Source organism: Mastigoproctus giganteus, chromosome 8, assembly GCF_048544385.1.
Source record: "Mastigoproctus giganteus isolate SK-2022 chromosome 8, ASM4854438v1, whole genome shotgun sequence".
In the NCBI taxonomy this organism is placed as follows: domain Eukaryota; kingdom Metazoa; phylum Arthropoda; class Arachnida; order Uropygi; family Thelyphonidae; genus Mastigoproctus; species Mastigoproctus giganteus.
In genome coordinates, this window is record NC_143582.1 from 207284716 (window position 1) to 207311283 (window position 26568).

General features: G+C 40.0%; 1 protein-coding gene across 1 annotated transcript in view; it reads right to left on the bottom strand.

The window, feature by feature from the left end:
• LOC150082229 (uncharacterized) overlaps positions 1 to 26568 on the bottom strand; it is a 193010-nt gene that overhangs the window by 80158 nt on the left and 86284 nt on the right. The window contains exon 4 of the mRNA XM_090380454.1: positions 1428 to 1464. Coding sequence (XP_090236580.1) covers positions 1428 to 1464 — 37 coding nt within the window. The remainder of the gene's footprint in view (positions 1 to 1427; positions 1465 to 26568) is intronic.

Genomic DNA, 26568 nt, shown 5'->3' on the forward strand with positions numbered 1-26568 from the left:
GCACCTGTGCGGTGATCTGATTGAGGTGTGTAAGGCCTTCAATGGGTTGAGCACGCTGAATTTTGATGGGATCCTTCCACTTGTTCAGATTACGAACCTAAGGGTGCATAAATTCAAATTAAGAAAAGACAGATGTAGAATAGATGTGCGGAAATTTGCCTTTAGCCAGCGGGTGGTTAATTGCTGAAACAAACTTCTATCTGTCGTTGTGGAAGTTGACAGGTTAAATAAATTTAAGGAGGAACTGGACACGCATTTGGAGGGAATGGTGTGTTTTTTTTTTTTTTTTTTGGCTGATGCTGCATAAGCTTATACACTTGCTTTCTTGCATCACATGCCACTACTACTATGCTGCTGCAACAGGATCTGGAAAGGTTGAGCAGATGGGCTGAGAGGTGACAAATGAAGCTTAACCTTGACAAATGTAAAGTACTACATATGGGAAACAGCAATCCCAGAGCAACGTATCAACTCTGTGGTACTACACTGACAGTGGTAGAGAATGTAGTTCTCTGAGCAGTGCAGACGGGCTGCAAGAGTAGCTCATGGTGTCTTGTCAATGATATACAGGAACTTTTCTAGCAGGGATAAGGAGGTGATTATTCCCTTGTATAAGGTAATGGTCAGGCCACACCTTGAGTGCTGTATACAGGTCTGGAGGCCTCATTTCAAGAAGGATGTAGAGCTGCTGGAACAAGTACAGAGAAGGGCAACAAGATTAGTGAATGGAACAAAGGGGGTACTCTTATGAAGAAAGGCTTAAGTTTTGCAAATTACAGTGTCTGGAGACTAGGCACCAGCGAGGTGATCTGATAGGTGTATAAAGCCTTGAACGGTTTGAACATGCTCAATGCTGATGGGATTCTTCCTCTTGCTCAGAATAATCACCTGAGAGGGCATAAATTCAAATTTAGGAAAGACAGATGTAGGATAGATGTGCGGAAATTTGCCTTTAGCCAGCGGGTAGTTGGTTAGTGGAACAGACTTCCATCCCTTGTCGTGGAAGTTGATAGCCTAAATAAATTTAAGGCTCAGCTGGACAGGTATTTCGAACGAACGAAGGAGTGAAGTGGAAGTGGGGTTTTTTTTTTTTTTTTTTGGCTGATGCTGCATAAGCTTGCTTTTTTGCATTATATGCCTCTACTAATGCTAATTTATCTCAACAGGGTCTGAACTCAGACCTTTTCTGCACAGCAGGGAAGGCCAGCAACCATAACCACCTTGCTAGTCACAAGGGCAAGCATTGCAACAATTCTTATCAAGCAATTAAAATTTGCTGTAAACTGAACTACCCTAATTTTTAATTCTTTACTTAAGAATTTCACAATTTACTATAAGTACTATGCAAGTTTCATGATTATAATAGCAAGCATGTCACAATATGTATATTTCTTCTCCCTCAACATTTCTAAAACAAAAATCATTACCTTGGAATAATTCCACTTGTTTTCTTTCTTTGATTATCTGAAAAAAAAAAAAAGTTTAATATTACATGTGGATTTTGGGCAAAATGTTGGGGAGGCTAATTTAGGAATAGTTTAACTATTGTTAATAACACTTCCATCATATTTTAATTTTACACATTTCCTATATTATTCAAAATCTATATTATCCCAAAAAATTTTTTTATTATTATTATTTTTTTTATAAATGACTACAGCAGGGTTCTCAAAGCCACTACTAGTTCATTCAAATATGTGACAACTTGCTGAACCAAAACTTTTCCAAAGTTTCTGTCTGGTGACATGAAGTTTGTCATTTGGCAAACTTGGAAGAAACCAGTTGAGAATCTGAACCAGTAGTATGATACTATTTAATATACAGGGTGATTCACTACCAGTGTGACAAACTTGCAGGAGATGTAGGGGGCACAAAGACGAATCGGAATCACATAGCATTGCAGGGTCCGAAATGCCTTCATCATGCGGTAGAGGACGTTGAACGGGAGGTCGTGTAAACAGCGATCCTGCTGGAAGTCAGCATTTGTGAACCGGTTCTCGAGGCAGTAGGATGGACGAGTATTCAAACGTTGAACTGGCCGACATGCACCTTGCGCATGGAGCTGCGGACTGTAACGGGCACACCGCTCTGCGCTTGTACCAGGAATGTTTCCTGCACAGGCGTGCTCCTCATCATATGATTTTCGCACGTGTGCACAGAAGGTTACGTGAGACTGGTTGTTTCACGAGAGGTACCATGAATCGAGAGCGAATAACGAGGACGCCAGACAATGAGGAGAATGTCCTACGTCTTGCAGAAGGCAATCCGAGTACGAGCGATACGCCAACGATTGGGTATTTCCCAATCCACTGTATGGAGGATACTGTCAACAAACCAAATGAGTTCATACCATCTGCAACGCGTCCAATCATTGGAGCCTGCGGATTATCCACTCTGGAGGACTTTTGCTACTTGGTTTCTTCAACAGAAAAGGTTCGCAAATGCTGACTTCCAGCGGGATTGCCGTTCACGCGACCTCCCGTTCAATATCCTCTACCGCATGACGAAGGCATTTCGGACGCTGCAATGCTATGTGATTCCGATTCATCTTTGTGCCCCCTACACCTCCTGCAAGTTTGTCGCACTGGCAGTGAATCACCCTGTATAAACATGCCTGTTGGTAGGAAATAAATTTAAAATTAATTTTCCACTGAGGAGTCAAACATTTAAAAATTACATAAAAACATGGAGTTAAGTGTTTAATTAAAAGATTTTTTTTTTTTACCACCAATCCAATATTAAAAACAGCAATATATTCTTTTTAAGTATTCACTTCATTAGGTTATTGCATTTTTTTTTTTTTTTTGCGTGTTGCAGATATATTCTTTATGTTAACTCTTAAGCTGATTATGTTGCCAGAATTTAAGCCACTGTTCAGGTGTTAAGTACTTTCACGAGTTGTATTTATGTAACATTTTAAATAATGATTCTTTGTTCCTGTATATTTTGTTAAATTTTACTTTTTATTATTAACAGACAAGTTGGTTTTATGAAATTTCAGAATCTTTAATATATTCCTCCCAAATAATCATTGCAAATTTTGGGATAATATGATTAACATGACACTACTTTAAGAGTTTGAGCACATTTTAGAGCAAATAACTTCAATAAACCTGTAGTATATGGTGATTTTTGTCATCATCATGGTATCCCAAATCCACTCACATAATTGCTTTATTGGAAAGGAAAAAGAAATCCAGACAGTTGGATAGTGAGAGGCATGTGTTAAATACAGTCAAGATTTGAATGAATATGATATGTTAATTATAGCCCAATGGCTGCTATTTACTGTACCTTACTAACCTAATACTAAAAAGAAACAGCAACCACTGGGGTATAATTATTGGCAGTATTTATCCCACATGGTACCTTTCCCACAGTATATTTGAAATGACAGATGATTCAGTTTTCAAATTTCATGATTCATACATGGGGCATTAGATGGAGGTAATGAATCATGAAACACATTGTTTACTGAAATGTTTTTCAGAACTTTTAGATTGTTGTTTGTAAAATTTATCAATATGTAAAATTGATATACTTTTACTACATTCTTTTGGCCATCAGACTCATTCTGCTCCCACTCGAGACAAAGGTTAAGCACTTATCACTAAGGCTAAGCTTAAGAGTGATAAATACCATTATCCACAGTTCTACCTGAGTTGCTAATATCTTTATAAATTATACAGCATAACCTGAATAGGTGAATCAGCTATACATTAAAAAAATCTAAGGCATCGTCAAGATAGTTGTTTCAAAGCTACATGCTTCTCATCAGGAGGAGGATGGTCTCTACTGGCAAACATAAGCAAAACTTTAATTAATGTACCATATTTCATCGATTCTAAGATGCATTTTTTCACATTTTAATGTCTCTGAAATTGGGGCATGTCTTACAATCGGTGGCATCTTACACACACTAGCAAAGGCTTTTGTGGATTTATTGGATGATTGTTTTCTACATCAGCATGTTCGGGAGGCAACTAGAGGGAGTAATACTTTTGATCTGATTATCAGTAGTGATTCTTCATGCATTAAGAATCTGCAGATAAAGGAACCACTAGGTGAAAGTGATCAAAGTGTGCTGAAGTGGGATTTACTCAAAGAGGTAACTACTATCAGGGGTAAAGGGAAGGGTTTTTGCTTTCGTAAAGGTGACTACGATGGTCTGAGACAGTATTTAAAGTCTGATGATGTTACCAACAGCAAATTCAAAATGGGAACCATTCAAAGGACTTATCTTGGAAGCTACTAGGCTTTACATATCAACTAAGAAATATTGTTCAAGGTTTAGGCCTAAATGGATGTCAGATGAACTAATGAGACATGTTTGTTTGTTATTTGGTTTTTAGGAGCATTAGCAACTAACGCCATATTGCTCTGGGAATATGCGGTGGTCATTCCCTTGACCTTTCTGCATCCTCCGTATTTGGTGGTGACAGGCTCGAACCCCGGTCTAATCAAGCAGCGTGTGCTACGCATGCTGCTACTTCCCACTTTGCTACGGAGGCGCCAATGAGACAAATTGGTATTGGTATGGTTATTTCTGGCGCAAGGGCTACTTAGGCCATATTGCGCCTATAAACGAGATGAGGATTTCATGGTGTCTGTAAAAACAGTTGGAAACAATTATACAGATTTATGCGTTTTAAGAAGGGGAAAAATTCCGGGAGATTTGCATCATTACCTATGAACTGTTGGAGTGTCAAAGGTTGTTGAAGGTTACTGAATGAAGCTTTTCGGGCATCAGTGTATAAGGTACATTCAACGAGTATGTGCTTTATTGTGAGAACAGAGTTGCAGTGCATACACTGCGGAGGATCGTTTCCTGTAAGAAGAAAAATATGGGTGAGCTGACTGTGCCCGATCCGGGCTCTAGCCAGGATGACTTCTTCCTTTCTGTTTACCCAAAAACTTGAAATCCATAACTGTGGTTCAGGTTTTATTTCACGGAGCTTGTTATTCAGTTGAGATTGCCATAGAAGTGTCCATTGGTCCTTACATGTATTTCTTATATGGGATCTGTAGTCCACATATGGAACATAGTAATCTGGCGATGCTATGTTGGATGAATGTTTGGCTGCATAGTCTACTTTTTCATTCCCTGATATCCCAGTGTGACCTGGGATCCAGCAAAAGATGACAACTTGTTGGTGATCATGGATATGCATCAGTTGAGATTTTATAGATTTTATTAAGGGATGCATTGCTGAGGAGGAATTTTGCAAGGCTAAGATTGAACTCTGTGAGTCACTATATATTACACTTTTTTGGATGGACAGTTGGAGAATGTTTTCTAAGGCAAGCTTGATAGCATATAATTCAGCTGTATAACTGCTGCATTCGGTGGGAAGTGAAACAGAGATAGTGTTAAAGGGAAAGACAGCTGCAGCACCGACTTTACTACCAGACTTTGATCCATCAGTGTATACTTGCGTAAAATTTGGGTAATTTTGTGTGTGAGCAGCATGCAGTTGCTGTATATTGGTATTTGCAAGCGAATGTTTTCCCCAGTTTAAGAAATAGCTGTCACAGGATGCTTTAATAAAGGACCATGGAGGATCTGAACTGTTCAGATCATGGAGGATTTTGTCCAGATGTATATTCCAAGTTTGTGATAATTCCTGTAATCTGATGCCAGCAGGTCGAACTGCTCTAGGTTTATTTCTGTAGTACATTGGGAACTGTGGATTGTTAAGTATTGGCCAATTGGGGTGAGAAGGCAGACTTTGAATTTTGGCTGCATAGTTCAGAAGTAACATCTTTCTCCTGAGGCTGAGCAGAGGTTCATGGGCTTCGATATAAAGACTTTGCACTGGCGATGTTCTATAAGCACCTACAGCAATTCTGAGGGCAGAATGTTGAATAGGGGCAAGACTTGCTAGCACGCTTTCCCTAGCAGAATCATACACCGGGGCGCCATAATCAAGGCGAGATCTGATCAGGGCTGCCAGGGCAGGTCATGGGGTTTTGTCAATGATATATAGGAATTTTGCTAGCAGGGAGAAGGAGGTGATTGTCCCTCTGTATAAGACAATGGTCACGCCACGCCTTGAGTAGTGCGTACAGGTCTGGAGGCCTCATTTTAGGAAGGATGTAGATTTACTTGAGCGTGTACAGAGAAGGGCAACAAGATTGGTGAGGGGAATGAAGGGATCCTCTTACCAAGAGAGGCTTAAGTTCTGCAAATTGCAGTGGCTGGAGACTAGGCACCTGCGCAGTGATCTGATTGAGGTGTATAAGGCCTTAAATGGGTTGAGCATGCTGAATTCTGATGGGATCCTTCCACTTGTTCAGATTACGAACATAAGGGGGAATAAATTCAAATTAAGAAAAGACAGATGTAGAATAGATGTGCGGAAATTTGGCTTTAGCCAGCAGGTGGTTAATTGCTGGAACAAACTTCCATCTGTCGTTGTGGAAGTTGATAGGTTGAATAAATTTAAGGAGGAACTGGACAGGCATTTGGAGGGAATGATGTGATTTTTTTTTGGCTGATGCTGCATAAGCTCATACACTCTTTTTTGCATCACATGCCACTACTACTACAGTACAGAGATGATTTTAATATTGCAATTTTAAAAAACCCTCTTAGTATTCAAAATTAAAAACTTTTTAACCAGGTCTTTTGTTTATATTAAATATTAAGCATTTAAAAATAATGTAATACAAAATATTGCATTATGTTATATACTGAATAAATAGGATTGCTTCAATGATGCTAACCTCAGATCCCAAAATGCACTGTAAAAATCAGCACAGGAAAAATTATGGTCTAATTAAGAGTTTTAATTCTCAAATCCCTTGGTGGCTACTTTTAGTATAGAGTGCCAGTTCATACAGCAACAAATATATATACATTCTTATTGTTATACAAGTGTGTGTTTATAAGTCACTTTAAACACTATGTGGGTTGAAAAAATCCAGAATATTAACATAATTCTAATAGATATTTAAATTCAGGTTCTTGATGTGGCCAGTACACAAGAATGTTCCACTGGAGGATAGCATGCAGGTGCACTATTGCACTGTATGCAACATTATTTTTAAATAATAAAGGAAAGAAATAGTTTAAAATTGTATAATTAAATTATTATATTTAGCCATATGGTGCCAAGCCTGAGGCTTTTGCCGCACCAGCTAAAAGAAAAAAAAATTCTGTGTTACTCTGAGAGAGAATCACCAAGAAAGGGAAAAATGATGATATCCAGCAGAGGGCCCTAAGTGCACCAAGCCCATACTCACCAGATTTGAGCCCTGGGGTATATTCTATATTCTGACACTATTCTCAGTAATTCAGACAAATATCAAGGGAAACAGCAGTCTTAATAACAATAAAATATATATACACCGATGAGCCAAAACATTATGACCAGCGAGTCGTTATGCAAATCGAAGCAACTGCAGGTGCAGGTCGGGACATGAGATAAAAAACACCTGATACTGAGCTCCGTTAATTAGTGTTACTCTTGTTCTTCAGATGGGAAAGGCAGCAGACTTAAGCGAGTTTGACAAAGACCAAACTGTAATGGCCAGGCGACTGGGTCAGAGCATATCCGAAACAGCACGGCTGGTGGGATGCTCACGGTCGGCCGTGATTAGTACCTACTGAAAGTGGTCTGAGGAGGGAAAACCCACGAACCACCAGCAAGGTGTTGGACAACCACGGCTCATCGATGCTCGAGTTGAGCGAAGGCTCTCCCAGATGGTACGTGGCAACAGAAGGGCGACTGTGGTGCAACTTGACGGTAATTGGAATGCTGGTGACGGGAGTAATGTATCACAACACACAGTACATCAAACCCTGCTGAAAATGGGGCTCTGTAGCAGCAGGCCGCTCCAAGTGCCCATGCTAACCACGGCTCACCGGGAACAGTGGCTACAATTTTGGCTATTCCAAAACTGGACCTTAAGTGATTGGAAGAAGGTAGTCTAGTCTGATGAATCACGTTTCCTGCTGTACGATGTGGACGGCTGGGTACATGTGGGTCGTTTACTTGTGGAAGTGATGGCACCTGGATGCACCGTGCGATGAAAACAAGCCCGTGACGGCTGTGTCGTACTTTGGGCGATATTCTGCTGGGATACCCTGGGTCCAGTCATCCATGTGCCGGGCACTCTGACATCTACCACCTACCTAAACATCATTGCTGACCAGGTACACCATTTCGTGGCAATGGTGTTACCCTCTGGCAGTGCTGTCTTTCAGCAGGATAATTCACCATGCCACACCACCCGGATTGTTCAAGACTGGTTCACAGAACATGAGGAAGACTTCCAGGTATTGCCCTGGCCTCCAAATTCCCCAGACATCAATCCCATCAAGCATCTGTGGTTTGTGTTGGAACAGCAACTCTGATCTGCGGCATCTCAAATATGGACCTTACAGGAGTTAAAGAATCTGCTGGTTACATGTTGGTACCAGATACTACAAGACACATTTTAGAAATCTTGTAGCATCCATGTCTCGCCGGGTAAGAGCTGTTTTGGCTGCACGTGGAGGACTAACATCACTTTAGGTAGATGGTCATAATGTTTTGGCTCATCGGGGTGTGTGTGTGTGTGTGGGTGGGTGTTTCTCCAATACTTCACTTCCAACAACAGTGCTGCACAGTGAGTGAACTCAAAGCAGAAAACCAAACAGTGGGGAAAATTGTAGACAGAAAGGCACATTACATATTTTGCTCATGACTGCTAATTTTTTTTTTTTTTTTTTGTATATAATTTTCTAATCAAAAAAATTAACTGAAAGGATAACTAAACACATTAAAATTTGCACTGATATAATGCCAAATAGTTTAATATTTCGATTTAAAGGGGGTGGTAAATAGCATGCAGCACACCTATCTCAGGGTTAATGATCAATCACAAACTCATTTTACTCCCTCTCACACATACGTGTGTAGGCCATATTCAAAAATTTCACCACTTCATACAGCATGTCCCCCCCCCCAATTTTTCTTACTGTTGAATACACCATGAATTGTCAAACTAATAGAATAAGCTTATCTGCAAAAAGATCTAAACCTCCCAAACACTTCCTAGTTCATTTCACAAATATACATGGTCTCAATTCTAATCTCAACGATGTCCATTTCCACTTGCAGTCTGCCAAACCCTATGTACTTTTTCTGACAGAATCTCAGTTATTGGTTAATTCAACTACTGCTCATCTCAGTTGCCCAAATTATTCACTGTATGATTCCTTTCACCTCAAAGGTGGTACTTGTGCATATCTCCATTCCGATATTCCCTGTCAGAGAATTGATAATTTGGAAACTCCTCTCTTCGATCTTCTCTGGCTTAAAATCTCTCTACCTCACTGTGTCAAATTCATCTGTTGTCTCTACCATTCTCCCGACTCCAACTAATCACTTGGAGCTCTCTAACTACCTCTCTTTACAACTTTACTTTCTGTAGTCCAACTTTCCTAACAGTGAGGTAATTTTCCTTGGTGATTTTAATGTTCACAACTGTAGCTGGCTTCCGTTTTCTAGTCACACCGACCCAGCTGGTCAAGATGCTGAGGCTTTTGCACAGATTGTTCATTTACCTACAAGAATACCGGACAATCCTAACCATACAACCAACACGCTTCATCTTTTTCTCACAAACAACCCTTCTAAGTACACGGTCGAAGTGAGTGGTCCTTTAGGTATCCCAGATCACAACTTGGTGATTGTCTCTTCTCCAATGGAGCCTTTATCTCATGGCTATTCCAAACCTCATATTGTTTGGCATTACAAGAATGCAAAATGGGATGACCTGCGAGATTTCTTTTCTTCTTTTCCTTGGTCGGATTACTCTTTCAAAACTTCTGTTGTCAATGTTTGCCGAGATCGTGTCAGTGAAATTATTCTTGTAGGAATGGAATCCTTTAGCATTAGCATTAGTAGAGGCATTTGATGCAAGAAAGCAAGCTTATGCAGCATCAGCCAAAAAAAAAAACCACTTCCACTTCACCCCTCTGTTCGTTCCAAATACCTGTCCAGCCGAGCCTTAAACTTATTCAGGCTATCAACCTCCACCACAAGGGATGGAAGTCTGTTCCACCAACCAACCACCCGCTGGCCAAAGGCAAATTTCCTCACGTCCATCCTACATCTGTCCTTACTCAATTTGAATTTATGCCCTCTCAGGTAATTTTTCTGAGCTAGAGGAAGAATCCCATCAGCATTGAGCATGCTTAAACCATTCAAGGCTTTATACACCTCTATCAGATCACCTCGCTGGTGCCTAGTCTCCAGACACTGTAATTTGCAAAACTTAAGCCTTTCTTCAAATACAGATATATACAGTTATACCCAGATACAGATATATATATATATATATATATATATATATATATATATATATATATATATATATATATATATATATATATCTCTATTTGAACTATGGACCCCAGTACTCCAGGCCCATTCGTTACTATTCGATCACTTTATGGCCATAATACCTACAACGATTGTGTGCAGTTACAAAAGTCCTTCCTCTCAATAGCCCGCAACAGGCAACATTTACGCTTTGCACACAGATGCAAAAGCAATCGAATCATACCTAAAGGGTTCCGATACAAAGCCCCGTTCCACAATTCTCACATGGATCGTGCCTGCTTTAACTTCGGCCTACGCACATTAAATTTGTGGATATCCCATCTCCACCGTGAAATCAGGAACGCTGACTACAAGTCCAGACTGTTACAACATCTACAAGGTAAGGTCTCGCCTATCGTATTTACAAACCTTATACATACCATCTGCTATCGGGCTAGTCAGACCTCGGATACCTACCGTTTACGCCAACAGCGCAAGTTTATAAACTTAAGCATAGAAGCTAACTCCTTAAAGGCGAACACTCGTTCAAACGACACGACTTCTTTCGTCTTGAATCTAAGTAACAAACAACTGTCCAACGAGCAGCTGAATGTTTTATCAAATGGTATGAAATTCGCCGTTATACCATCGAAACCTCCCATCACACAGCTTGCTATGGGTATAGAAGCCATTATTACCAACCTTCCCGAAGAAACTGCCAACGAGATCCGATTCAAGACTGCCGCAATCCTCCGCAACACTCGAAAAACGTGCTCAAACCTCAACCACCGCCAGCGTGCCGCCCTGTCATCTATAAGAAAAGACAACTCCATCGTTGTACTTCCTGCGGATAAAGGATGCCGGACTGTTGTGTTGGACCGATCAGCCTACCGAGAGAAAGCCTTGACCCTATTACTCGATCCTAACGTATATGAACCTCTACCTGATCCTCCCGTTAAAGTCTTGAAACACCTGGAAGCAAATGTTAATAAACTTGTCCACGCATGGCTTAAAGATAAGAAGATCCCAACCACGACTCAGCATCTTCTACGTGCTACTGGCTGCCAACTACCGCAATTCTACGGATTACCAAAGATCCACAAACCGGGTATTCCTCTCAGACCTCTAGTGTCTTGCTGCAGTGCCCCAACGTATGAACTGTCCAAACATATTGCGAGCCTCCTCTCGCCTCTTATAGGTAATACATCTCACACCGTTAAAAACAGCAGTGAATTCATTAACCTCATCAAGAACCTCTCGATCCCTGACAACTCTGTCATGGCATCATTTGACGTGGTTTCTTTATTCACCTCGATTCCCGTCCAACAGGCCGTGCACTGCGCCAGAAGGCTCCTTGAGAGCGACTTAAGCCTCCAATCCAGGACGTCACTATCCACTGATGACATCTGTACCGCCCTCAACCTATGCCTCTCTAGCAGCATCTTCACCTTTGAAGACTCACTCTACAAACAAGTACATGGCACTGCTATGGGTGCCCCTGTCAGTTCCGTAGTAGCTAACATCGCCATGGAAGATCTGGAGGAGCAGATACACCAGAACCCACCTACACCTATTACAACGTGGTGTAGACACGTCGAAGATATTTTTCCCATAATACCACGTGGTTCTGAAACGGTACTACTAGAACACCTCAACTCTCTATCCAATTTCATCAAGTTTACCGTAGAATCAGAGGTGAACGGTTTGCTCCCGTTTCTGGACGTGCTAGTGCATCGCGTAGGCCCACGTCTAGAGACCTCAGTATACCGCAAACCCATGTGGTGCGGTCAATTCACCAACTACAGGTCCGGCCACGCTCCAAGCCATCTCAATAGCACTGCCCGCACCCTATTCTCCAGGGCCTGGAGCCATTCCAGCACCGACACAATTGGACGTAACGAGGTCTCCCGTGTGAAGGCGGACCTAACTAGATGCGGTTATCCATCCCATGTACTAAACAGATGCCTGTTACAGGCAGAAGAACTTACATCCAACCCAAGACCTCCGAAACAAGTCGGCATATCGTCCGCCTACATTCCGTACTATCCAGGAGTGTCAGGACGTATCTTGAAGGTCCTTAGAAGTTACAACATCAAATGTGTGCAATTACCCGGTAGGAACCTATGTTCACTCGTCTCCAGCGTGAAGACCCCTATCACACCTGTCTTACGCAGCAATGTAGTGTACCGTATCACCTGTAGGGCCTGTAACAGTTGCTACGTAAGTGAGACATCGAGACGTCTCCAGGATCGCCTCACGGAACACGACAGAGCAATCCGGCTTGCCGAAACTGACCAGTCTGCGGTCGCAGAACATTTTTGGGCTACCAACCACGATCTTGACCCCAAGCGCGACTTTGAGATAGTGGACCACGCGCGACACTTTCGCCACCGCCTATGGCTAGAGTCACTAAACATAATAAACAATCCTAAGGCATTAAATCGCCAGAAAGGCATGCGTCTGCATCCCATCCTAGAAACAACCGTTTTATTGATGGATGATCACTGGCGTAAAGCAGCACACGTCCGTGCTACAACAATGACGCATGATTAACGTGCCACATTTGCTTGTAATGTATTCAAATTTTATGTTAACTTATCAGTTGATAAAGGGACACGCGTTCCGAAAGCTACTGGTTTTGTACTGTTATTTGTACTTTATTTGTTAATAAATAACTGGGTATAACTGTATATATCTGTATTTGAAGTATGGACCCCAGTACTCCAGGCCCATTCATTACTATTAAGCCTTTCTTCGTAAGAGCACCCCTTTGTTCCATTCACTAATCTTGTTGCCCTTCTCTGTACTCGTTCCAGCAGCTCTACATCCTTCTTGAAATGAGGCCTCCAGACCTGTATACAGTACTCTAGGTGTGGCCTGACCATTGCCTTATACAATGGAATAATCACCTCCTTATCCCTGCTGGAAAAATTCCTGTATATCATTGACAATACTCCATGAGCTACTCTTGCAGCCCGTCTGCACTGCTCAGAGAACTTCATATCTGCCTGCACAACCACCCCTAAGTCCCTTTCATTCTTTACCACTGTCAGTGTAGTACCACAGAGTTGATACGTTGCTCTGGGGTTGCTGTTTCCCATGTGTAGTACTTTACATTTGTCAATGTTAAACTTCATTTGCCACCTCTCAGCCCATCTGCTCAACCTTTCCAGATCCTGTTGCAGCAGCATAGTGTCAGTAGTGTCCTTGACAACCCTGCCAACCTTTGTATCATCTGCAAACTTGGACATTAAGCTTGATATACCATCATCAATATCATTTATAAATACAGAAAACAATAATGGACCCAACACTGAGCCCTGAGGGACTCCACTAATAACATTAGTCCACGATGAGCAGTGTCCATTGATTACCACTCTCTGTCTTCTCCCCCTCAACCACCCCTTTATCCATAGCGGCAATTTGCCTCCAATGTCACACTGCTCCAATTTGTGTAGCAGTCTTCCATGTGCAACAGTATCAAAACCTTTCTAAGATCCAAGTATATAATATCAAAGTTATTCCCTGCATCCAGTTCTTTTGTGACTGCGTCATAATATCCAATCAAGTTGGTCAGGCAAGACTTCCCCTTAACAAAACCATGCTGTGTCTGAGCTATAACTGAAGTCTTGTCTAAATGATCCTGCAGTGCTTCTTTAACCAGTGCCTCCATTAATTTTCCTGGAACAGAAGTTAAGCTCACAGGTCTATAATTACTTGTGTCAGCCTTTGATCCTCCTTTGTGAATTGGGGTCACATTTGCACATTTCCAGTCTATGGGTACCTCCACTGAGTCCAAGGAAGCTCTCATAATTATGGCTAAGGGTTTGCTTACTTCCTTTGCTGCCTCCTTTAATATAACTGGATAGATCCGCACTGCACTCTAAAATCTCGTCCTTTATCTAAACCTTGGTTTTCCAATAAATGTGCTAAGACTGTTCAAGAGAAGAATGTTGCATGTCGTAATTGACTTGTTTCAAATTTGTCAGTTTCATTTTCTGCCTGCACCAAAGTTCGCAACAATTATAAAGCAGTCATTAATCAGTCCAAACTAGATTTTCAACAGGCTAAGAGTAGAAAACTTGCTTCTTGCCCTAATGGTAGCCAAGCATTCTGGTCTCTTGCCAAAGCTATTGGCCGCAACTTTTGCCCATCTCTGCTCCCACCTCTGTCCAAACCAGATGGTTCTGTTGTCACTTCAGCCAAGGATAAAGCTGACTGCTAGCATCTCATTTCTTTTCCAACTCGTGTATTAATGATCTTAGAAAAACACCTGCCACCATTCCCAACACGCTCCATTCAATGCTTCCTCTGGTCTTCCATCAAAAGGACATCAGAAAGAATTTGGCGAATCATGATGCTAAGAAAGCTCCAGGTCCTGATAGTATTTCTCCACTTGTTCTCAAAACCTGTGCTCCTGAACTTACTCCTGTTCTTTGCCACCTTTTTTCACTTTCTTATTCCAAAGGTGTTTTTCCTCCTGCTTGGAAATTTGCTCATATCCAGCCAGCTCCTAAAAAGTGTGAAAAGTCCCTCCCATCCAATTATCATCCCATTGCAATTACTTTTAAAGTAATGGAAAAATCAATTAACCACAAACTCTTAAACTAGCTAGAAACCTTCCGTCTGATCAACGATCGCCAATATGGATTCCGTCAGTGTCGATCCACTGGTGATATTCTGGCTTATGTTACCCATTTATGAACAAATTCAATGGAAACGCTTGGTGAAAAAAGCAGTTGCTGCTCTTGACATCTCAAAGGCTTTCGATCATGTTTGATATAAAGGTCATCTACACACACTTCCATCTTATGGTTTGCCAACTGTTTTTTGTAATTGGTTATCCAGTGTTTTCTCTCTCTGATTGCTCACTGAGAGTGATGGTAGACGGCTCTCTGTCCTCTAACTTCTCCACTAATGCTGGTGTCCCCCAAGGTTCAGTTCTTTACACCACTCTTTTTCTCTATTATATTAATGACCTTCTTCCATTGACTGGAAATCCTATCCATAGTTTTGCAGATGATAGCACATTGCATTCCACTTTCCATTTTGAGAAACCTTGTCCTGCTCAATCAGCTTCAACTTCTCGAAAATCTGCTATCAATTCCTTAAATGCCGATCTTCAGGTAATTCGCCAGTGGGGCAAAGACAACATAGTTGATTTCAACCTTTCTAAAACGCAGTCTTGTCTTACATCTCGCAAAAAGGATTCTTCTGCTCTTATGCTTATCTTTGCTGACACTCCAATTTCTAGGCAAAGTGATAGATCTCTTTTGAGGATTACCCTAACTTCTAATCCCTCTTAGCACAAGCACATTACAAATATTGCTTCCTCTGCATCTAAAAAACTTGATTTTCTCTTTCGCTGTCGGCATTACTTTTCTTCCAAACAGCCGTTCACTCTGTACAAATCGCAAATCCGCCCTACCATGGAATATTGTTCCCACATCTGGGGCGGTGCCCCAAAAACCTCTCTCAGGCTTCTATATTCCATCCGGAAGAGGGTAGTTAGGTTAATTAATGACTCCTCTCTAACAGTCTCTGTCCACTCTCTGTCTCATAGACGTACTGTTTCTGCAGCATGCCTTTTCTACAGATACTTCCATGGACACTATTCTTCTGAATTGGCTTCTGTAATTCCTGCTCTCTCCTTCAAAACAGTCCAAACATGTGCCACCACCAGCCAACATCCATTTACTGTCCAACTTCAAACTCACAGAACAGACTTTTCATCTTCCTCGTTTATTCATTCAACTGCCGTTTTCTGGAACAACCTTCCTTCATACGTATTTCCTGAAAATTACAGTCTACAGAAGTTCAAGTCTAATGTCAACAAATATCTTCTTTTGTCTTCTCAACCTCCAACCTAAGAACAGTTCTATAGGTTCTAATACCTCTCTTGTGTGGGGTTTTTGTAAAAAAAAAAAAAAAATACGTTTCAGCTGCATACCTTTTCTAGATATTTCCATAGCCACTGTTTTTCTGAATCATCATCTGAAATTCCAATCTTTCTTCTAAACTAGTCTGAATACGTGCAGCAACTAGCCAACATCCATTTACAGTTCAACCTCAAACCCACTGAACCAACTTTTCCACATTTATCCCTTGCATCTCTGTTTACTATGGCAAAATTCTGTTTTTGCATATTTCCTGAAAATCAGAATTTACAGAAATTCAAGTCTTATGTTGATAAGTCTCTTCTGACTTACCAATTCTTGATAATAATAAGGTTCTTTATTGACCAAATCATATACATCCTTGATTCCGTACACAGATAACCAGAGGAATCTAACAATATACAAGTGACCAAACACAGAAATGAAGTACAGCAAAAAAAAAATAAATAAATAAAGAGTAAAAACAAATCAAAAATATTAGAAAAGAGAATCAATAGAAATTAGAACACACAAGACTAGAAATTAAGCAGCACATAAAATGATTCCAGCATACTAGGACAGGATTTACACACCTGTCCTTCGCACACAGGAAGATAGGCCAAGATGTCATCTCGATATGGCTTGTCAACAGGCCATAGGTCAACACTGATGTTGAGCGAGTTGAGAGTGTTAAATGAGCGAGATGAATGCTCTGCAGACTGTGGGCATGTATTGAAGGTTGGAGCAGAGTGCAGATTTGGATGTCGTGTAGATCTGGTGAGACCATAAGTTGGCCCACTTCTGTACCCAGAATTCGAGACTCCATAGTTTCTTGAGGCTGGTGGAGGTGTGGCAGACCGGACTTCCACAGAGTAGGAGAGCACACACTACTGAAGTAGGTTGTGAGGTATTTCTTGATTATTTGTTTATTGTGAGTTTTATACAAATCTATTTTCATATCCCAGAAGGCTCTCAAGGCTTTGGAATACTGGGCTTGGATTTGTTGTTTATTGGAGAGGTTCGCATCAAGAATTACCCCTAGAAATTTGACACTGTCTGTGGGAGTCAGAACATTCCCTGCTAATTGCAGAAGTAAGAACGATGCAGTATCAGCAGATGTCATCCGAGTTGGAGTAAAGATTAGATAGCTTAACTTCTCTGGATTGACTGACAGGCCAAAAAATTTAGCATACTCACAGAATATATTTAGGTAGCTGTTTAGTTTCTAAGGAAACTTGTCTCGCTTGTGAGTCACCAACCTGGCATTTACATGGCAAGTAACACACAATATCATCAGCATATGATAAAAACACTGGAACTTGATCCATAAGTGGAATGAATATTGCAACAAATACCAGGGCTGAGAGAGAGAGAAACCACTTTGTGGGATATCTACATCCACACCTACACACTATACTGTTATTACCTCTGAAATGGAGCATTGTCCTAGATATATTTTTGAGGAGCTCGAGTATATTTCCGGATAACCCATAGAATCTTACGAGTAAGGCAAGCAGGGGTGTGATTTGGACTGAGTCGAAAGCAGATTTCATGTCCAAAAAAAAAATGGTATGGAGATCTTCATTGTCCTTCCAGGAGTGAAGTATTTTCTGTGATAAGGACTGTAGACAGGTTATAGTAGATCCATTTGGAATAGTATAATGAGTATGTTCAGGCCTATGTGCAAATATTGTGAGTGAAACATCATTATAGATGCAGTTCTCGAGGCATTTTAGGAAGGGAGAGGCAAGTGATATTGGTCTGAAATCTGCAGGTGATTTTGCATGAACCTTATTTGGAACTGCCACAACCAGCTTGAAGGCATCTGTGCCTTCCAGCTGGTTGTGGTTTGAGGACTTTGTTATAGAGATAAGTGAGCTCCCTGCTGATGAAATAGGAAGCAATTTTGAGACTTGAAAAAAAAAAAAAAAAAAAAAAGGTATTGTGTCAATTCCTATGGTGAGCTTGTCAGGAAGTGAATTTATTATTTTTATTAGCTGTTCTTTGGAAATTTCAATATTACCAGTAGTTGAAGGAATGTTAAGAGCTTCATTCCAAGGATATACTTCGAATAAGCAGTGATCCCGTTTAAAATGCAGTACATGCTCAACCATTCCTGAGAATCGAAAGAAAGGGGATGAAAGTATGACTTGTAGACCACACATGTTTGTCCCTGGCCAGCTGGCCGTTAATGAAATTGTCAATTGCTGATTGTTTTCTCTTCTGGAAACCCATCCTTGCTTTGGAAAATTTGGCATATGATCTGTACGAGCAGGTATATTAATGTATACTTTACACCACCCAACAAGTGAGAGATGATGCATAATTTTTTTTTTTTTTTTTTTTTTTTTGCAGCTATACTTTACCTTCTAACACACTCAATAAGGCAGACTGAAGTACCAGAATACAAGGAATATGAAAATTCATATGGTTGTCACTCATAAGATATTTTAATTTAAATTTTATTTATTTTTTGTATATTTTTAGTGTGTATATTTAAAACCAATGCTCCTCATTAAGGGGTAAGAATTTTTTTTAGTCATTGTTGAATAGCAAATATTGTAGATCTTATCAAAGTGGCCAATTATTATTATACTGAGTAACACAAGTAAGACATCTGGCTGTTACTACCAGAAAGTATTTGGATATTTATTTTTTATTTATTTTTATTTTCAGATTCAGTGTCCCCATCACTAGGCCAATCTTTTGTAACTTATTGTAACAACTGTAAGGTATTAGTTACTAATTAATAATAAATGTCTTATAAAAGGCTAATTTCATTTTAAAGGTGGACTGGCCTTATTTTTCATCCAGTATATATACTTCAGCTACCTTTTCCTGAAACTGACTAGTAAATAATTTAAACAAGTCACCCCCTCCCACTTCTTACAAGTAGAATATATATTCTAGATATTTTCGTTGTGAATGACAATGAGAGAATTAACTTAAGAAAATATATAGAGAAAGGTAATTTAAGCAGCACATCTTCTAATATATATTATTTATAATATATATATATATATATATATATATATATATATATTTTTTTTTTTAAAGAATAGTTTGTGTCTGCGAACGTGGGGTTAGGCATGCTTTTGTGTGTGCGTGTAAAAATATACAACCACTTCCTGCACTTTGAAGGTTAAGAAATTATTAGTCTTTGATACGAATAGAGGATGAACCTAAGAGATCTAGTCAATGAAGTATTATCCACAATACTGTTTCAAAATCTGTAATTTCTGTTTAAATTGCGAATAGAACGTTGTTAGCAATTTAAACGGTATTTTATATATCGAAAAGCACAAAATTTAATCACTCCAGAACTAATCCGAAAGAAAAAAAAATATAAAAACACTCTTCCAATTATACTTCAGCATATTTCAATTAAATTTAACATCAATTCATCATAAACAAGTTTCAATCCAATGTTTGACATATTAAAATGAAAATAAATCAATTTAGTGAATATGAGGAAAAAAAAAAAAAAAAACCTTGATCAGTTAGGGAACCTACCGAAATCGACATGACGGTTTCTTGAAATTTAGGCAGTATCATTTCTAGAACTCTATAAAATTATCTAATTAATACTAAAAACTAATTAACATTAACTAACACTATTAAATAGAACTGCAAACATCATATGCCTCACTTGCACTAGAAACATTTGTTTATAAGAAGTAGAATCACGTAGCGACATCTGCAAAATTACCAATCGCTAAGAAAACAAGTCAATATTAAACGTCGTCTGCTTACTGGTTACGTAATAATCACAGAGGGGACTTATTGATAACTATATTAATAATGCCAAACGAAATACCACATTCAATCCTTCATACTAATATTTTAAATGGCAATAGCGAGCAAATGTACTTGGCTTAAATGATTCTTAAATGAGTATATGATGAGAGCCTTGTCGATCAATTCGGCCCTGGAAAGATTGTGCAAGGCTCAAGGGGTAGAATTTTTTTCAGCCTGGACTGTACTTGTTAACAGGAGAGATTGCTTCTACAGGGATGGGATACACTTAAATAGAAAGGGTGCAAGAATATTTGCTGATGCTATCGAGGCAGTGTTAGGTGGGTCGGAAAACTGCTAGCTTGGGGGGCGACAAAGACCAATAGATTGACAGTAGCCACTGGCAGAGGTGAAAGAGATTCTTGCACTGCTTCTATTAGAATGAGCAGAAGCCTGAAAAACAAGATGCATGGTATTTCAGAGACTGCTGGGAGCCATTGTGGTACAAGTAAACACATGGGTTGTGTTAGGGTAGCTAAGAATAGAAACAGGTGCAGGTATACTTGCGTGTACACCAATGCTAGGAGTTTAGTAAATAAATTTGATGAATTTGAGGTATTGCTCAAAACATCGAAGGCAGATATTGTTGGGATATCAGAGACGTGGTGTCACACAGATATAAGGGATGCGGAACTGCAATTTGGGGAGTACAACGTCTACAGAAAGGATAGACAGGATAGGAAGGGGGGAGGTGTTATGCTATTAGTTAAGAAACACATAAAAACCAAGGAAGTGAAGCCAGTCGACATCGCTGGACAGTGCAGTGTGGAGTCAGTTTGGTGTGACATAAGCATTAGGAGATCAAAATTGAGAGTAGGAGTGTGCTATAGGCCTAATGACTCTGATGAGTATAATAAGGAACTGTACAGGGAAATAGAGTGGGCCAGTAAATCAGAGTGTCTTATAATGGGAGATTTTAATTTCCCAGATATTGACTGGAATTTGGGGGCTGGATACTCACACACTAGCAGGACTTTTGTGGATTTATTGGATGATTGTTTTCTACATCAGCATGTTCGGGAGGCAACTAGAGGGAGTAATACTCTTGATTTGATTATCAGCAGTGATTCTTCATGCATTAAGAATCTGCAGATAAATGAACCACTAGGTGGCAGTGATCACAGTGTGCTGAAGTGGGATTTACTCAAAGAGGTAACTACCATTAGGGGTAAAGGGAAGGGTTATTGCTTCCGTAAAGGCGACTACGATGGACTGAGACAGTATTTAAATTCTATACAGTGGGACCAACTGATGATGTTACCAACAGCAAATTCAAAATGGGAAGCATTCAAAGAACTTATCTTGGAAGCTACTAGGCTTTACATACCAACTAAGAAATATTGTTCAAGGTTTAGGCCAAAATGGATGTCAGATGAACTAATGAGGCATATGGCAGAGAAGAAAAATGCATGGGATACTTACAAATTAACACATGACACAGAAGCCTATGATAGATACAAGTTGATATGCAACCAAGTTACAAAGGAGGTTAGGCAGGCGAAGGCAGATTACGAGAAATCCTTGGCAAGGGATGCAAAGAAAAACAGCAAAGAGTTCTTTACTTATGTAAACTCTAGAAGGAAAGGGATGAATCAGATTGGTCCACTTGATATTGATGGGTCAAGTGTTGATGATCCTGCTCAGGTGGCTAACAAACTAAATGAATATTTTGCATCGACATTCACACATGAGGAGTTATTCAGCGAGGGGAATGCCAGAGGTGTATTCAACTCTAGCAGTAAGTTACAGAATCTTGAAATAACTGGGAGTAAAGTGGAGGAGAAACTGTTGAAGATAAACACAAGAAAGGCACCCGGGGTGGATGGGATCTATCCAGTTATATTAAAGGAGGCAGCAAAGGAAGCAAGCAAACCCTTAGCCATAATTATGAGAGCTTCCTTGGACTCAGGGGAGGTACCCATAGACTGGAAAAGTGCAAATGTGACCCCAATTCACAAAGGAGGATCAAAGGCTGACACAAGTAATTATAGACCTGTGAGCTTGACTTCTGTTCCAGGAAAATTAATGGAGGCACTGGTTAAAGACGCACTGCAGGATCATTTAGACAAGACTTCAGTTATAGCTCAGACACAGCATGGTTTTGTTAAGGGGAAGTCTTGCCTGACCAACTTGATTGGATACTATGATGCAGTCACAAAAGAACTGGATGCAGGGAATAACTTTGATATTATATACTTGGATCTTAGAAAGGCTTTTGATACTGTTGCACATGGAAGACTGCTACACAAATTGGAGCAGTGTGACATTGGAGGCAAATTGCTGCTATGGATAAAGGGGTGGTTGAGTGGGAGAAGACAGAGAGTGGTAATCAATGGACACTGCTCATCGTGGACTGATGTTATTAGTGGAGTCCCTCAGGGCTCAGTGTTGGGTCCATTATTGTTTTCTGTATTTATAAATGATATTGATGATGGTATATCGGGATTAATGTCCAAGTTTGCAGACGATACAAAGGTTGGCAGGGTTGTCAAGGACACTACTGACACTATGCTTCTGCAACAGGATCTGGAAAGGTTGAGCAGATGGGCTGAGAGGTGGCAAATGAAGTTTAACATTGACAAATGTAAAGTACTACACATGGGAAACAGCAACCCCAGAGCAACGTATCAACTCTATGGTACAACACTGACAGTGGTAGAGAATGAAAGGGACTTGGGGGTGGTTGTGCAGGCAGATATGAAGTTCTCTGAGCAGTGCAGACGGGCTGCAAGAGTAGCTCATGGAGTATTGTCAATGATATACAGGAATTTTTCCAGCAGGGATAAGGAGGTGATTATTCCATTGTATAAGGCGATGGTCAGGCCACACCTAGAGTACTGTATACAGGTCTGGAGGCCTCATTTCAAGAAGGATGTAGAGCTGCTGGAACGAGTACAGAGAAGGGCAACAAGATTAGTGAATGGAACAAAGGGGTGTTCTTACGAAGAAAGGCTTAAATTTTGCAAATTACAGTGTCTGGAGACTAGGCACCAGCGAGGTGATCTGATAGAGGTGTATAAAGCCTTGAATGGTTTAAGCATGCTCAATGCTGATGGGATTCTTCCTCTAGCTCAGAATAATCACCTGAGAGGGCATAAATTCAAATTGAGGAAAGACAGATGTAGGATAGACGTGCGGAAATTTGCCTTTAGCCAGCGGGTGGTTGGTTGGTGGAACAGACTTCCATCCCTTGTGGTGGAGGTTGATAGCCTAAATAAGTTTAAGGCTCAGCTGGACAGGTATTTTGAACGATCAGAGGGGTGAAGTGGAAGTGGTTTTTTTTTGGCTGATGCTGCATAAGCTTGCTTTCTTGCATCAAATGCCTCTACTAATGCTAACTACTCCGGATCACCGAAGAATTCAACAATGATATTATATTATATTATGATTCCAAAAAACTAATTTCTTGTAGAGCGCTAATGAGAAGTCATATATTTTATTAAATGACCACTTCCAGGTAATACAGCGAGATTCATTTTTAATACACTGAAAGTATAAAAAATCTATAAATACCAACGCAGATTCTCAGGACCTTGAAACGATCCAGTCTTCAACTTTCAGCTTGCAAGTTGCGGCTGGATACTTTCTTCATGGCAGTTCTATGGATTCACCACTTGTCACTCCACTTTTAGAGATCTGTGTTGGAGCCTGTTAGAATTATTAAAGGCCTTTCAGTCGAGGCTGTATTTAGTTAATCTGGAAGAGAAGTTGTTGGAAGAGAAGAAATTTTGGAAGAGAAATTGTTGAAAATAAACATAAGAAAGACACCTAAGCTGGATGGGATCTATCCAATTATACAAAGTGAGGCAGCAAAGGAAGTAAGCAGACCGTTAGCCAAACCTTTATGAGAGCATTCTTGGATTCAAGGGAGGTTCCCGCGGCCAGGAGATCTGCGAATACTTCCACAGTTCACGAAGAGGAATCAGAGGGTGACATTAGTAATTACAGACCTGTTAGTTTAACTTCTGTTCCAGAGAAAATAATGAGGTTAAAGAAGTAATGCAGGACCATCTAGACAAGCTTGCAGTTATACTTCAGATACAGCATGGGTTCGTTAAGGAGAAATCATGTCTGACTGATTTAATTGGATATTACGATGCGGTCACAAAGGAACTGGATGAAAAGAAAATCATTTTGATGTCATATACTTAGATTTCAGGAAAGTTTTTGATATTGTTGCCCATGAAAGACTGCTGTACAAATTGGAGCAGTGTTGCATTAAGAGCAAGTTGCTCCTATGGATAAATGGATTGTTGATTGGGGAAGACAGTGGTAATAAATGGACACTGCTTTGCGTGGACTAATGTTATTTATGGAGTCCCCCAGGATTAGGTGCTGGGCCCATTGTTATATTTCTATATAACAATATGCCTGATATGCCTGGTATGCCTTCATCAATGATATTGATGAAGGCATATCAGGCTAAATGTCAAAGTTTACAGATGATACAATGGTTGGCAGGGTAGTTAACACAGGCGGACTGAGTCAAAAATTCTTACCGGGGATAAACTTGCAGTGACCTCATACTAGTGTTTATGGCCATATTGTTAATGGACAAAGTCACACCAGCCTCCATCGGCTTCCGACCGCTGGCCCAACGGGGTGTCCCCCCAGTAAATCTTATAGCTAGTCTACCACTGGCAGTTAATGACACTAATGATGGTATGTTACTACAACAGGATTTCGAAAAATTATTCAGATGGACTGAGAAATTATTATTATTATTATTATTATTAATATCCATATGATGCAAGGAAGCCTGAGGCTTATGCTTCACCAGGGGGAAAAAAAAGTTCCCCAGTAACCCTGAGAGAGAGAGAGAGAGAGAGAGAGAGAGAGAGAGAGAGAGAGAGAGAGAGAGAGAGAGAGAGAGAGAGAGAGTCAAAAGTAGAAGGGAATCACCAAGAAAGAAGAATGATGATATCCAGCTCAGGACCCTGGGTGTGCCAAGCCCATACTCACCAGATGTGAGCCCCCGGGATGAAATTCCCAAAAGATGGACTGATGCACTGAAAATCGAAGTTTGTAATGCAAAATACTGCACATGGTTAGCAGTAACCCCAGAGTAGCGGCCTAATCATGACGTTGTACATCCCCTCCTTAACATCTATTTCATTGACAAAAACCCATTAGCTGTCCTGGCAGACTGTCTGTCCTGCTCAGAGATGTTCATACTGACTGGCTGCACAAATACCCCTAGGTTTGTTTCATTTTCCACTACCCTGAGTGTTATACCACACACTTGGTATGCCACTCTGGGATTACTGCGGTTGCATTTATAAATATTAAACTTCAACTGCCGTTTCTCAGCACATCGACCAAATTTTCCTAGATCTTTTTGCAGTAACTTACCCTGTTCTCATTAACAAATTCACAAATATTGAAAACAACAATGGCCTCAGCATTGAACCTTTGGGACTCCACTAATAACATTACTCCTCGAAGTAGACTAATGTTAATTAATGGAAATTATCATATACTGAACATTATCGATGCCCATTGATAATGTCCTGTGGATAGACCAGCAAATCCTGCACCCACTTCTGCTTATTTTTGACAACAAGTTTTAGCACTTTCTCTCAGTATATCATAACCGGCTTGATATTTTAAGAATAATTGCCTAATAATATCTTCATTACATCGATACCTGTTCCTTTGGATATGATTTGAAATTTGCATGCAATTTGAACTAAGGGCTGTATACGAACACTTTTTTGGATGGATCAATTTCAATAAAGAGAAATAGATTTGGCCGATTATAATTAAACAAGTGGATTAGCCCAGTTTGTGTTAATCCTATAATAGTAATAGTATCAGAAGAAAAAAATATTAACATATTAAGCAGAGAAGTAGTCAAGATGTATGTGACTGAAATTAATCCATCCTGTGGCTAAAGAAAAATATTCCATATCAACAAAGTTTCATAATGTTCCACAACTTGAAATGATGCTGGAGCCAAAAAGTCCATTCCTTTATTTAATAAAAATGAAATAACTCCGGACAAACACATTTTAAAGGAAATTATGAAACTAAATAGAACACTATTATCTATAATGAAATGAAAGAATCTCATTAATGAAATCAATGAAATTTGGAGTTATTAAAATTCATAATAATAGTGTTCGAATTATCAAAATTTGTAATAATAATATTCGAATTGGAAAATAACAATTAGAACGTTAACAAAACGATTAACATTTAGATAAAAATTAGAGTTCAACTAGTACATGCAAAGGAAACGGTCCAGTTTTCATTATTTCTCACTTTGGCACCTGTGGCAAGCTATTTTTGATCGACGAGTTCGCTAATTTTAGGAAAAAACGAACTGGCTCGCCAAACTAATTATTATTATTATTTATTATTATATATTTTTAATTGTTATTCCGAACCCACATGAACCTTTTAAACCTCTGGCAATAGACAGGGTACTGTCACTCGATACAACGAACATACGGGGAGATGGGAGAAATCCCCGGAGCCGTCTGACCCTCAACATACCTATACCCACATGAACCCCTCCCCCCGCAACTCAGCACTGACATGGGCGCAAAATTAATTATGAATTTGCTCAAATTCGGAATTCT